Genomic DNA, 14,169 nt, shown 5'->3' with positions numbered 1-14,169 from the left:
ATAATACAAAATCCTCATCTCTCTCTCTCTCTCTCTCATATATATGTGGATATATATATATATATATATATATATATATATATATATATATATATATATATATATATATATATATATATATATATATATATATATATATATATATATATATATATATATATATATATATATATATATATATATATATATATATATATATATATATATATTTTTTTTTTTTTTTTTAATTCTTTCGATTGGTGTAACAGATAAATAATACAAAATCCTCATGTTTGGAACCACATGGCCTTCGGCCAACTTATTAAGTGTTGTCAATATCACTTATTGTGTGATATTTAACTAACTCAAAAAATACTCAACCTGAACACAAAACACACAGACAACACTGACCATGACCTCTCGGAATCCTTGGCCCAAACCAGCCAAGGACATTTGCTGCATATCGTTTCCCATCTGTTGCTTCCTTGATATCCACTCGACTATTTATTTGCAAATTCTTTGCCTGTAGGCATCAAAACAGACTGAAAGTACACGCAGTAAATGAGGACCAAGACAGGCTTCTTAATAATTAGACGACATGATCCCCTAAATCCACAGAAAATAATGTTAAGTATGTTTACCATAACTTGTTAGGTGTTAAGCAGCAGCACTGACAATTTATTCATATAGCAGATTGTGTTTTCAATTTGTTTTAAATATTTAAAAACATGCTATTTAATAGACGAGAATTCTAATGCGATTTTTCCAGACACAATACATTAACAGCAGTGCTTTGTTTTCAAACCAATTATTTCTAAATGTGTTTTTCTGCCACAATAAAAGTAAAAAAAAATGCATGTTACATTGAGCAAGCTATACACCGAACAAGAATGTTTGGGCCAATCAACTTGAATTGACACGCCGCACACTCCACAATGACGTTGACAAGCTGATTTCATCATTTTTGAGTTGTAGAGGAGAGACCCCAGCAGCACTAAATGAGTGTGCTGAATGAAATTAGTCCATCTACCTTGAGAGGTATTCCATGAATTAATACACTGAGGGAGAAGCGATCAATGGGGGGAAAAAAAGCCAAGCTCAACCAGGATTTTGAACACTTTTACGCGCCACACCATTAAGGGGAAATTTTCCATCGCATAAGAATAGGTTTGGGATTTTTTTGCAACCGTCCATTCATTGAGTGTGAACAGAAACGGTCCTATCTGCATGGAACTAACAAGAGAACATTTTATTAGTTGATGATTTGTTCAAAATGGATTGGCCAAATTGACGTTGAATTGCGGCTAGACTCGAGCGGTGGCAGCAGCCGAACGCGGGGGCACCACCGACGGGACGGCCATTTCGGTGTTGTTGCGTCGCATTTTCGACAATCCGTCTAAATCTGTGAAATCGGTCAATGGTGCTAAAAAAAATTGCTCGTAAATGCTAAATCAGCTCGCAGTCTCACAAGGTGCCAGGTCACAAATCGTCGGTGAGTAATTAATTTTTCAAAGCGGCCATTTGGAAATACTGAAACGCTTGCTGAAAGGCCACGGCAACATTCTAACTCAATTGCGTTAAACATAATGTGGCCCACGGGCCCTAATCTGCCCAGCTGGGCTGTTAATCCTTACGTACATCACAAGTTTGGTGGGTAGGGGGAAAACTTTGGAACATCCTTGAAAAAAACTGCACCAACCAGCAACAACAAAAACTCATCTGAGAACCACAGATTTTTTTTTTATATCCACGCCTGAATATGGAATATTGACAAGGCAGGAAAAGAAAAACATACTGTTTCCATAAAATACATTCTTCATTGATTTTAGACCGAGACTTGTTCATTTATTAGCTGCGGCATACAAACCTGACCCCATGTGTGTTTTATAAACCAATGGGGATAAATAAATCATGCGGAAGATCATAGAAATAAACCTGGCAAAGAGGGAAACAAAAATGAATAATAAATCAGATGAGGGATTGGACCATGAAGACGTGTTGAAGCACAGCATGACTGACAGCTCTTATAACACGCTCCCTTGTGGTCATGCATAGGAGGAAATCGTGTTCACGTTGCACGGGCTTTGTGTAACCACTCCCCCCTCAGGACCAAGCAAAAAGAGGCTGACACCCAAGACTCAAGCGAGCATGATAATTCCCATGGGTGCTTGCATCAGACACCATGCAGTGTGTCTCTTTACAGCTCTGCCATCTTGCTTCTGTGACACCTGTGACATGCTGGCTGTCAGGTGCTTTATCGGGTGAAGGCAGTTGGTGGCTGACTTTTGACTTTTAGTCCTGGCATTTCAACGTCGATGAATAACTTGTACTCCTGTACTTTGTTTTTTTTTTAATACTTATTTTAAATCGCCACCAATGACAACAATGTAAAAGGGAAGCAAAGAGAGGTAAAGTCAACCATGCTCAAAATGGAATTGAGAAAAATATTTGACGTTGTCGGCTCTGAGAATGTGAAGAATGTGTTGTGGGAGCCTAAATATCAGCAGCGTCAGGCATTCCAAAATCATGTCTATTCTGAGCAAAACATACAATTAAAGCACATTTTTTCACCCTTTTGATTAGTTAAGATGGGCTTTTTCGTTACATTCGTAAAGCAATTGGGAACATGTTTTGGTAGCATAAAAAACTGGCCCAACTCTAGCTAGCTGTCTGTACTTTTTTACGTTAACTAGAAATGAAGTTGACTAAAGTCTTTGACTTCAGATGCATACTTTTTTTTTTCAAACAAGCATCTGTACCTCTACAATTCTGAGTATTTCATGTCTTCACTGTGAAATAGGGACTAATGACGTCAATCTCATACTGACAAAATAACCCATACTAGATTTTTAAAAACAGGTACATTCCAATCCCAATCAGCATGTACGCAGTCAGACAATTTAAAAAAAAAAACAACAACAACAGAACTGTGGAAGTCACAATTATGACTCAATGCCAATTGGCTAACTGCCCATGCAACCGCGTTGCACATCATCTCGCCACTATTCTTTTAGAATATTGTTCATGTTGCTCAATCTGCGCACCTTTATCACATTTTAGTTTAGCAGACGGCTGTCACGGTTTGTCACGCAACTCCAGGGCACTTGTGGTGAAGTTGCAGCAGCCTTCTGAGTGGCAAAAATGCTTTGGAAGTGACCATCCAACTAGCAGCTAACCGGGAATTTCCAATTCTTTCCTTCATGTTTGTGCCAACACCAGTTGAGTGTGACAGCACAGTGCTGATCTAAAAAAGGAACGCCGAGTAACAGAAGAAAACCATTTTTGCAAGATGTTGCCAAAAATTGTGATATAAATAGTTTAGCTAATTGGAATTTAGAACATGGACTCGTTTCCTTATTGTCATATTGAGTATTTTTCCACACTGCAACTTTCTGTTAAATGCCCGTTGTCCTGCCTGGTGTTGCTCTGTAATTGGTCGGCCTTTTGGTTACGAGTCACGTCTACTCGGCTTTCGTGCAAATTGGTACAACAAACATAACGCTGACGCTTATATTGAAGAAATTTGACAACACAATGTCCAAAGTGCATATTCAAAAAGCCGTTGCGACTTAGTGAAGTCAGCACTTGGGACACCCCAATAAAAAGCTATCAACACAAAGTGCCTTGGGCAATGAGTTTCAGGTGTTAAACTTGACATTCTGGCAGCCGCCCCTCACACAGCTTATCTGTGTTTTATTTGTTACGCCTTTCATACTATATCGGGGCCGGCAAATTTGCGACCACTTCCAACCCGACAGACTACACCAAGAGTTGACACTGAAAATAGACCTCCTCGCCCCCATACAATATGCATCTCCACTACCTCATTGGCAATATGCACCGAAAGGTCAATATGATTATAATAACACTAAAGTATGAACATGTGCAACAAAACACAAAATATAGCGAACAAAAATATGAGCTAAGGCTATCCCACAATACAGGTGTCACTGCCAGAAGAGTTTGAAAAATACCCACCTGTAAGAAATGCGCTGGTAGATTCCCTCTTCAAGAACGGTGAGCAAATTTTGTGGGAGGGTCCATACCCCGCAGCGGAATATGGGCTTTGAGTCCATTTTCAAGGGAGGGAGTCTATATTCCATACTACAATGGTTTAGATTGCGAGTGTGAAGTGTGTTAAAAGAGGAAACTTGTCATCTTTTGCAATCATTAGTCGGGCTACAAGCGCTTACATGTGCCGCGCCAAGTGATTGACAAACATGTCACTCATGGCATGTACAGAAAATATCCCCCAAAAAAATGGTAAATGACTTTGTAAAAACTCACACAAATAAAAGTAACCTGTTCATCTGATATTATTGTCTTGATAAAGATCATTATTGTATCAAAGTGAAACAATTAAACTCGCCTACGATCTACGTCAACCGTATGCCGGGAATTTATTTCTGATGTACCTAAGGACAAACTAGTTTGCATTTTGACATGCAAATGACATGATGACAACTTAAATTAGGTGTCTGTCAATGTACTGTCTCGCTCATAAGGCAGCAGTCTCTTGTGAAGCTACAGCCTTCACTTTGAGTGTAATAGTGTCATGTGATCCGTACAATGCAGCCAGCCAAGACTGCTGGAAATCACACTGCATCAAGACAGGCGAGGTTCTGGCTCTCAGTAGCAATCCTGTCCTTCCATGCATTTGATGAGTCCAGAAAATGGCGTTGCGGAAGGCAAGGTAAACACGGCCGAGTTTCAAAATGTGAGAGACACCACTCAAGATGAGGGGACGGACGGGCTTGAGGTGGAGGGATGAATCAGCAAGCGGCTCAGCCAAACTTCGTTTTGACAAGGAGACATGAGCCTCTGCCATTGAACAGTTTTACATTTGTCAGCTGGGACCATTTTCTTACCAGATTAGGGAGAGGTGTAATTACTTTTAACAGACGCCACAGGATGAATACTCTGAATAATCTTTCAAAGAGGTCCGACAATTGGGCTACGGCTAACAAAAATAAATAAATAAATAGCACAAATTCGGCCCAATTTCCAGTACGTGTAGACATTAGATGACCATTCTCACACAAGAGTTCAGAACATTAGAGGAGATTTTCTCACACCGATGAATATATCTTTAAAGTAAAATGGAAGTAGTGATTATTATTACAAAAATTGCTTGGAAATAAGAACTGCAAAATTGCAAACTGTCTTTTTTAAATGTAAATATTCTAAAAATTAGATCATAAAAAGGGTTCATTTTCCCTCCACTTACCAAAGCGGAAAATTATTCTAAATTGTCGCTTCATTTCGTGTCAGTTGTCACAGTTGTCTATTTACAAAACACAGCCAGCTTGCACGCACACTTGAATACTCGCACCGCAATTAGTCGGAAACATAATTTGAACAATTTGCTACCAAGGATGGCATCAAGTAGACACATAAATACGCCAAATGATTACGTTCCTGAAAATGTGATTCAGGTATTCCTAGAATATCATGTTCAGAGACAGGCAACAAAATTCGACCGAGAACTTGTACGACGGCGTGAAATCAACATAAGACGACACTTTTACAGCATTACAAACCAGCGGAAATACCAACTTTGCTACCTACATTTGCTTTGGATTTCTATTGATTCTCACGTTGTAAAATATGAGGGGGAAAAAAACATGGCTGAACAATTTAAGGGGATCCTTGCACTACCTGCTGGCCTCAATTAGCAGTGATACTTTTTTCATTTGCAGCTTGAAAAGACATGATGGAATAAGTGGTCTCTGAGCAAAGTGAAAAATAATTACCGGTTTTTATTAGATATAAAATAAATAATACATGCGTTTGAAAAAAAAAAATGAAATAGTCCAGCCATTATCCATTTTGTCGATCATTTCTCCTACTAATAGCTGAAGTCTATCCAAGGTGACCTCAGGAAGACCGCACCCTGGTTTGTTCACCACTCAATTAAAGGGCATGGAGACAAGACCCACCGTCATTGAGTGAGAATTAAGTCAGGCCAATGAACCAATACGCCATCAGCTCCCTGATAAAAGATATTGAAGTTTACACTTAGCTGGGGGAATAGTAGAACCAAATAGACAATTGCCGATATTTTACATTGACTTTTATTGTCTAATGCTCTATAAGTTTATCAAGGCTCTTAACTCATTCACTACCAGCTAAGTAAAAAAATGTATCTTTGACGTATTTATCCGTCAATGGTAGTCAATGAGTTAAAAGGAGCTCCTCGTCAGTTGTGAGCTTGTAAACAATGAGCGTTGCTCATGAGGAAAGCTTTTGATTAGTTGCCAAGGTTAGCAGCAAGCGAGGCTGACGGCGCGTAGTAACTGCCTGTGCTTGTGCATAATATTAACGTTGATTATTTGACTCTGATGCTGAATGCTTGGTGACCTTTTTAGCGTTCTCATTTAGCCGGCAGAGGCTTTACTCCACATCTGACTGGCTGAAATTGCCTCAACGGGGCACCTAAATGCGCCTGCTTCCATAACCTCTGAACAAGCGAAGGACTTGGGGGGGGGGGGGGGGAATGTGTTAAATCACTGAGCTCTCCTAAAAGAACACAGCCTGATAAGGAGCTGCCAAAGATATCATTACGCCGGAACTTCTACCTACCTCCAATGATTCCATTGTTTCACAGAAAAGTCGCAAATAACCATTGTGTGAGCCACTGTATTATGGCAGTAACACAATTTTGATGCTAATTCCTATGAATGCAACGTGTGTTACCACGTTTCACATGTCCTCATTATGACTGAGACTACGGTCATACAGTATGTTGCTCCTCACAAAAAACATTACAACCGTCAATAGAAAATCTTCAAATTTGCTTGTGCTGCTCAGAAGGTCAACAGTACCTGACCGCGGACCCAAAAAAAGGTGATTAGCGGGGGGGATGTTTTATTTATTTATTTATTTATTGATTGATTTTGTTAGTTGCACATGCGGTTTGGATCGGAATTTATATTAACTCATTCACTACCAGCTGAGTAAAAAAGAATGAATCTTTGACGTCTTTATCCGTCAATGGCAGTAAACAAGTTGATTGTGAAATAACAGCGATACAATGAAGAATATCATGTTGTATTGGACAGGGATTGATGTTTGCAACAGCAGTTATGGCTGAATGACTTTTCAGTCAGTTTGTAATTCAAATTCATTGATCCCAGAGGCCCATGAAGACACCGTATATATGTGTGGGAGAGAGAATGGATCGTGGTGAACCAATGAGTCGCTTTAATATGAACGCTGCCCACATCAGACAAGAGAAAGTAATTTTTTTGTCGAGTTAAATTCGATAGAGTATGACCAAAAACCACACGTAAAATATAAAGCAAAACTTCTGAAGAGAATCAGCATCTCATGATAGTTATATTTTAATCCTGCTACGTTTCATAGCCACACGTGTGAAAATACAGGGAAAATAAATGCAAATGAAAAAAAAAAAAAACAATTTCTCCATAGGGAGCAGCGGTGAGCATAAATGAATTTGAAGTACAAGCACGAGGGGTATAAGAGTATGTCAAAAAACATGGTAGGGGTAAAGGACATCAATGCCTTGGTACGCTTGGATTTTGAAGTTGTTCCCGGCAGTATGACTCCCTTATACTGTATTGCCATCACAAAGTGTGCCAACCGATATCAACAACACATCGTCCTGAAATCAAGTTCAATATCTACTCAGGGATGCTAAAAAAATGAAAATGAAAAAATGATTAATTACACGGACATCCTATTATACGGCGCCTGTTGGCAGCAGTGTTGAGCAGCGGTTCCAGCATTGATGGCTAGCCGTTAGCTAGCTAGCTAGATTCGTTAATTAACAAGAACATATTTCATTCAGCATGAAACAAAAAATGCAAATAGTTAACATTTTTCCAGCAAATAAAATATTCTCAAATAAATGTATAATGAAAAAAATGCAACATTAATGGTTTATCCACTTTTTAGGAAATAGACAATGCAAAGAAGTGCAACAGTTTTCGTTTGAACCCTCTTGAAATGTTTTGCTATAAAAACACCAATGGCATTTGTTATTGCTTTGGCTCCATCCGAAGAGCTCAGGAGAGGCTGTTTAAACGCCACTTAAATACTGTTGGGTTTTTTTCCCCACGCTGCACTAATATTCACTTTGACGTCACGCCGCTTCCGACGAGTTAACAAGTTTGACGCACTGCCAAAAGCAAACCAGGACGTCTGATAGCCAGAGGCTGACCTGCAAAGAAATAGCCCACGCAGTAGATCTGTGGCTCGAGCGCAAAGCACTTCCTTAGCTAACATGTTCTGTGTGGCAACGCGCCAAATGCTCCACATCAACAACAACAAAAAAATAAATAAAAAATCCCAATACAAATACGATTAAATTTACCTTTAAACCCAAACTAAAGAACAGTCACCACAACTGTAAAATCCAATTTGGATTTGGGCGACACAGCTTAGACTAAGTCCCAACAGTCCAGATGGAACACGTCCACCTTTTCCGTTGCTTTCATTTCATCATTTCCTACACCAGTCAAAAATTGGACAGAGAGAAAAGGAATCCGGATGTTCCCTTTGACAAAGATGTCTACCATTACAGAACCAGCCCCTGTGGCATCTCTGCAACAGGGGTAGAAACTGGAGAAATGCCGTGTTGTCATCATTGGATGCTCCAGATTGTCGCTGAGGTCTCACAGAAGCCTTGAGCGGCATCCGAGCCCAGCCTCCATTGTGACACATTTGGGTGATGTCTTTTACCTGGGGGGGGCTGCTGGACTTTGCACTGCACCAGCCACTCAGGGACACACTGGAACATCCAGTCTTTGGGAAAAGGGCCGCTCGGCTGTCTCTCCGCATATACGCAAGATTGTTCGAGTGAAAGGCAAAGGGGGAGCCGGCTTTTCCGTTTCCTCTCTCTTCAGGGACACTGCCCGCGCAGTTGTTTATATGTGTCGGCTATAATCAGGAGATGTGTCAGCATTATCTGACTTGAAGCAACTTGATCGCTGAGGTTTTCATGCGAAGAAATGAGGCACGCCGTCGCCTCGCTTAATGAGGTTGTTCCAAAGTATGGCTCACATAAACAACATCAGCAATGCAGAGCCAAAAGCATCGTATTCCTCATCTTCTTGGGCGGCTTTACTTACTTTATTGCACGTCAGGGAAGGACGACAAGTGGCCTTCATACAGCCTCGAGAAAACAACAAGCCTTTAATAAAATAGCACGACAAGCAAATTTGTTTGGCGAAGGCCATCTACTTTTTACTGAATGCGTAATGTACGTTCCAGCTGTGTATCCTTGTGTTTTGGACCATGCACATTATTTTGGGCACATCTCGAATAAGAAATTGTGAGTGTAAACAAAACAAGTTGTTGGCACCCTCGCTCTCGGAAACAAGCCAAACAGGGACAGAGCCTAAAGGGTACAGCAAGACACAATGTCAGTTGATTTGTCGGCAAGAGTCACAACCTCTGAAAGACAAAACGCTCATTTTGTCCTCTTCTTGTAATGAACAAATGCATGCCAAGAGGACAAAATAGAAAACAATGGAAGTACTCCATTGTAGTACTTTGTTTACTGTCACCTTCCCCTTCATTGCTGAATCGATTCACTGGCCGTTCTCGCTCTGCTATGATACCTGCGGTATGGCTCTTTGTTAACCATTCCAAACAGGTGTGTGTGCCACCTTTCCAATAGAGTATCAGTAAACTCTCAGATTGAGTTAGCAGCACTACATATTCATTTATTTTGCATCTGTAAAGAACAGGTTATTCTAACCGCATCGAGCAGAACACAGGCTCTCCTGCATTCACTATTCATCTCTGCATGTGGCTGTTGACCACTTTCATTTTAAATTAAGAGGAGACAAAAGAGCTGATGCTGTAAAGTGGAGACTATGGTGAGTAATAATTTTTGGCCTTACTCGCGTGTATTTTCAAATGTAACAATAGCACGGCAGCAAGGAAAGATGGGGTTGGTTCCTTACCTTGATGTAAAACTTTTAACGCATTAGTCAGACCAACAGGAATGGCATGTGGCTATTGGCCGGTGCAATTCCATTCGAGGAGAGATTAAGGGCAGCAAGAGATGTAAATGCAAACAATCGCAACAAGATGCAGGGACAAACAATGACAATGGACGAGAATGAAGGTCAGCAATATTACTTCTTGACTTTGCCATATAAGGACAGTTTTGCTGCAGAAGAAGACTGAGGCCTGGTACAGCAAAAGTGGACACTCTGGACCAGGGGTCAACAACTGCAGTTTTAGATCAGGCAGAGGCAAACGTTAAACGTTTTAATCCGGCCCGCCAAACCTGGAAAAAAATTAAATGAATACACCTTGCTCATGTTTTCTTTTCTAATACTCTGGTGAGTCAAATAAATATATTTTGTTGTAATCCTTTCGTTCATTTTCATTTAAAATTAAATGTATTTTTTTTTTCTCCAATGTGGTGAGGTTACCGAAACACTCCATCCATCTTCTCCTGGTCTGGCCCCTCTGTCAAATTTTAGAATCCATTGTGGCCCACCAATCAAAAAGTTTGCCCACCCCTGTTTTAGATGTTTCCCCCCTCCAATACACCCGATTCAGACATGTAGGATGCGGACCCTTGATGACAACAGCTGGTGACCCTTGATCTGGACAGAAATAACATGTCAGAATCCAGAACTAAGGTACAGAACCAGGACAACAGAGAATGCTGTTTGCTTCCCAATTTGCAAAGGTAACGCGAGAAACGGCGGGGTGGAGGGATGCCTTTCAGATGATTTGATTTTTGTGAGTATGTACATGCAAATGCAGCATGGTTGGTAACAACAACAAGAATAAACCAGGCTGAACTTAGCTCCTCCACATACAAAGCTCGTCACTAAATCAAGATGCATCACTCCAACATACTTCCTTGGACCAATTAGGAACATCTTGTGTTATCTTCGGGAGTTTCGGAAAGAGGACAAATATTTTACTGAATAGCATAGGATAGCCGTTGAATTAGTGAATAGTGAAATATGAATATGCGGGAATTACTGTACTAGAATTACTAAACTAATGGCATGGATACCAAGCAAGTATATACTAGGCAGTATAAAAACAAGGCATACAGTCAAATACCACAAACGGATTGTCAAGCAAGTTGTCATCCAAAGCAGCATACAAGCAAAAGCACAAGAATGCAATAATATGTGACACAAGTGAAGTGAAGACACCAGCGAGCAACTGCAAATTTTATTTGCTCTGGTGTGTTGTTGTTCCGCGCAATGCACAGTCCACTGTCTCGCTAACGTAATTAGTCTTTGGTGTAAACTGTAATTTACTCTGGTAACCTCGTGATGTGCGGCCCTCTTTAGATGGGGCTGGACAGCAAATATATGAGAACATGCTGACATAAGAAAGCCACCTTTTTTTTTTTTTTAAATGACATGGGTGTTTAAGTGCAGCAAAGCGGTTGCAAGGCTGTGTCATTTCCATCTGTGCTCTGATCTCGCGTGCCCTCCTTGCCTCGCCCGCACTCTCTCGCTCGCTCAGGCTTCTCCTCCATGTGACTGTTCTGCCACTAAAAGACAGAAACTATTCTTGTCAGTCAGCCAGACAAACCAACAGCCTCTCTGCAGCCGGCCAGCGAGCGAACTTACAGGCGCTCCTCACCGGAATATTTGAATTAAAAAGGAAGAAAATGGAATGAGGCGGGGGATGGGGGGAGTTTACATCAAGTGATTTGACATAAAACCTGCATCCCTAACAGTCACTTTAGACAAGGGAGCTGAGGTGACCTTCTCGGATTTCATCCTCAGATGTTTTTTTTTTCCCCGCCACTCTCTCACAACCTCTCTCCTTCCCAGAACATGTGAGTAATTAGAGTACTTCCCGCATACAACCGAGCCATTTTTTGCCTTTCTGCCTCTGTGTCTATGTGTGCAGGAAGTGCTTCATTAAATTGTTGCTGTCATCACTTTTGAGTGTCTGTATAAAATGCTCAGAAGGGAAGGAGGGAGCGATTCTGGTCGTCGTCCATATATACGATACTCCAGGGACGGGAAACAGTTTTAATTCTGTTATAGTCATCTGAGGGCTATACTAATCAAATTTTAAAAAGAGACGTAATTATCAAACATCCAGCAATTACCTTGAGTCCTCATTTGAGTGTGGGTGAGCTAGAGCCTATCCCTGCTGACTTTGGGCAAGAGGCAGCATACACTGTGGACTGGTCACCAGCCATTCGCAGGGCACAATATCGCCTAATAACCATTCACACTTCTAGTCACAATCATGGAAATTCTGACACATCAATGACCCTAACATACACGTTTTGAGGACGTGCAAGGATCCCGGAGAATCTAGAAGAAACTGCTGCCTAAATTGTTAAAAAAAAAAAAATTAAAGTGGTATATATTAGGAGCATTCACAGGTTGCTCTCAAGTTCTATTTGTAGAATTGCATGGGGTTATAGTAGTTCACTCACCTGACTTCCGTGCAGGCAGCGTTATTTCAATTACCACTCAGAAGGGTGTTATTGTAAGTGTGAATGTCGCCTGTCTTTTTGATGGCTAGGCAGTAGACCCAATCCAGGGAGTAGTCTGTTTTACTCCAAATACGATGGAATGGAATAGGCTCCAATTGCCTGCGCGCCTGAACAGGATAAGTAGTACAGAATATAGATACATCGACAGGAATTGCAATGCGGGCCCGATCAGATGCTCCCAAGAACCATATATGGTCCACGGGCTGCAGGTTCACCACCTATGTAACTGGAGCAAGTGTTCAAGAAAGCTTTGTCACACAAGTAGGAATGGCTTTACACAACTAAATAGCGATTCCTTCAGGATCAGTGCACAACATGTCTGCTGATTTGCATATGTTATTATAATTCCTTTGACCTGCCTGTGGGGGGACACCTCAAGCTCGGTGTCATTTGCACCTGAACGCTTCACTACCTTGTTTCACAATGTGTTTTCATTTGATTTTCCTCCCATAACCTTGATCGTTTTGAGTTAAATACAAAAAGTTCCAATGATTTCACGTGGATTGGCGCTATCGTTGCTGCCTTTAAAAGATACAATAAGCGACGACCATTGTCACCAATTGATGCAAAATGCGGCTCGTCATTTGAAAAGATACAGAATAAGGAAAAGAGCAATAGGGCATCGAACCCGTCCAAAGTTCTGCACTAAGCAACCGGAGCAAAAAAAAAAAACGGGTCTCTCATCCACACAACGCCCATCGCGAGGCACTTTACCCCGCCACCTTTTCCTATTTTTCAGTACACGCAAAGCTTACCGTCGAAGACCTTGAAACGACGACGGCCACGACATGCGCGATTTCTTCAGTCCGGGTCGGTGTCCCGTGTCCACGGCGTACGTCCGGTCCATGTTGAGAGGGCTGAGGTACCGCTCGGTGTCGGAGAAGCCTCGCTGTCTGACGCGCTGGTGGCTCTTGCGCACAAGGAGAGCGTGGTGGAGCGGCGAGAGCGCAGCCTGGTTCTGCTGCCTCCACAGATGTTTGGGCGCCTTTGCACTCACGCCGGCGGCTCCGCCACCGCCGCCGCCGCCGGACACCGAGGGCTGCGTCCCCACTTTGCCTTGCTCCATTTCACCCCGAGCTTTCTTGGTCGTGTTTTTATTGAATTAAAACGACTTAGGGTGCATTCAAAGGCAAATGTGTGGCCGAATCATTTGCTTAAGCAAACTTTGAGGTTTGTTAAACTCAACTCCATTAACTAGCTCTCCATTAACCTACAGTACAGTACATCCATGTGGTCTTGAAGAGGTCCAAAGTTGCATTTTCCCCCCAAAGTATCCCGGAAGTCTACATTCACGCCCACTCCGGCAAAAGGTGTCACATGTTCAGTCCAGGACTAATCCTGCATGTGCACAACTTTTAACGAACAAAAATAACTAAGTTTAAGGGAAGAAAAAAGGGCTTGACTCCATCCACTCCTCGAGTGCTCCTGTGCAGGAGCCACATCCGGCGGCAAATATAGGGAAGCAAGCAGGATTGTACATTAAACATGAGAGACCCACCCAGAGCACCTCCCCTGCTATCCTGCGAATGTGAGAAGGCAAAGGGTGGCCCAATTTGGGCCAATCATTTAATCACACTCTGAGCTGAAATCATAATTCTAATAAAACAAAATAAAAAAAACGGTATCTTAAGACTGTGACAAGCAGCTCAATTGTAAATTACTTAATTCACATAGTGCATATTTAAAGTTGGACAAAAGGTTGGTTGATTTCACCTAACGATTGA

General features: G+C 41.5%; 1 protein-coding gene across 2 annotated transcripts in view; it reads right to left on the bottom strand.

Annotated features, from left to right (window-relative positions):
* The window catches only part of pde4d (phosphodiesterase 4D, cAMP-specific), a 165,875-nt gene extending 151,989 nt beyond the window's left edge, over window positions 1-13,886 (bottom strand). For both annotated transcript variants that reach the window (XM_088295244.1, XM_088295245.1), the window contains exon 1: window positions 13,201-13,886. In XM_088295244.1, coding sequence (XP_088151370.1) covers window positions 13,201-13,511 — 311 coding nt within the window. In that variant the 5' untranslated portion in view covers window positions 13,512-13,886. The remainder of the gene's footprint in view (window positions 1-13,200) is intronic.
* Window positions 13,887-14,169: the final 283 nt, after the last annotated feature.

The sequence above is a fragment of the Idiotropiscis lumnitzeri genome, chromosome 1, assembly GCF_059441095.1.
Source record: "Idiotropiscis lumnitzeri isolate Australia: NSW breed Sydney's pygmy pipehorse chromosome 1, RoL_Ilum_1.0, whole genome shotgun sequence".
NCBI classification, from domain to species: Eukaryota; Metazoa; Chordata; class Actinopteri; order Syngnathiformes; family Syngnathidae; genus Idiotropiscis; species Idiotropiscis lumnitzeri.
Note: the sequence above shows the minus strand (reverse complement) of the source record. Positions and strands in the feature narration are given on the sequence as shown.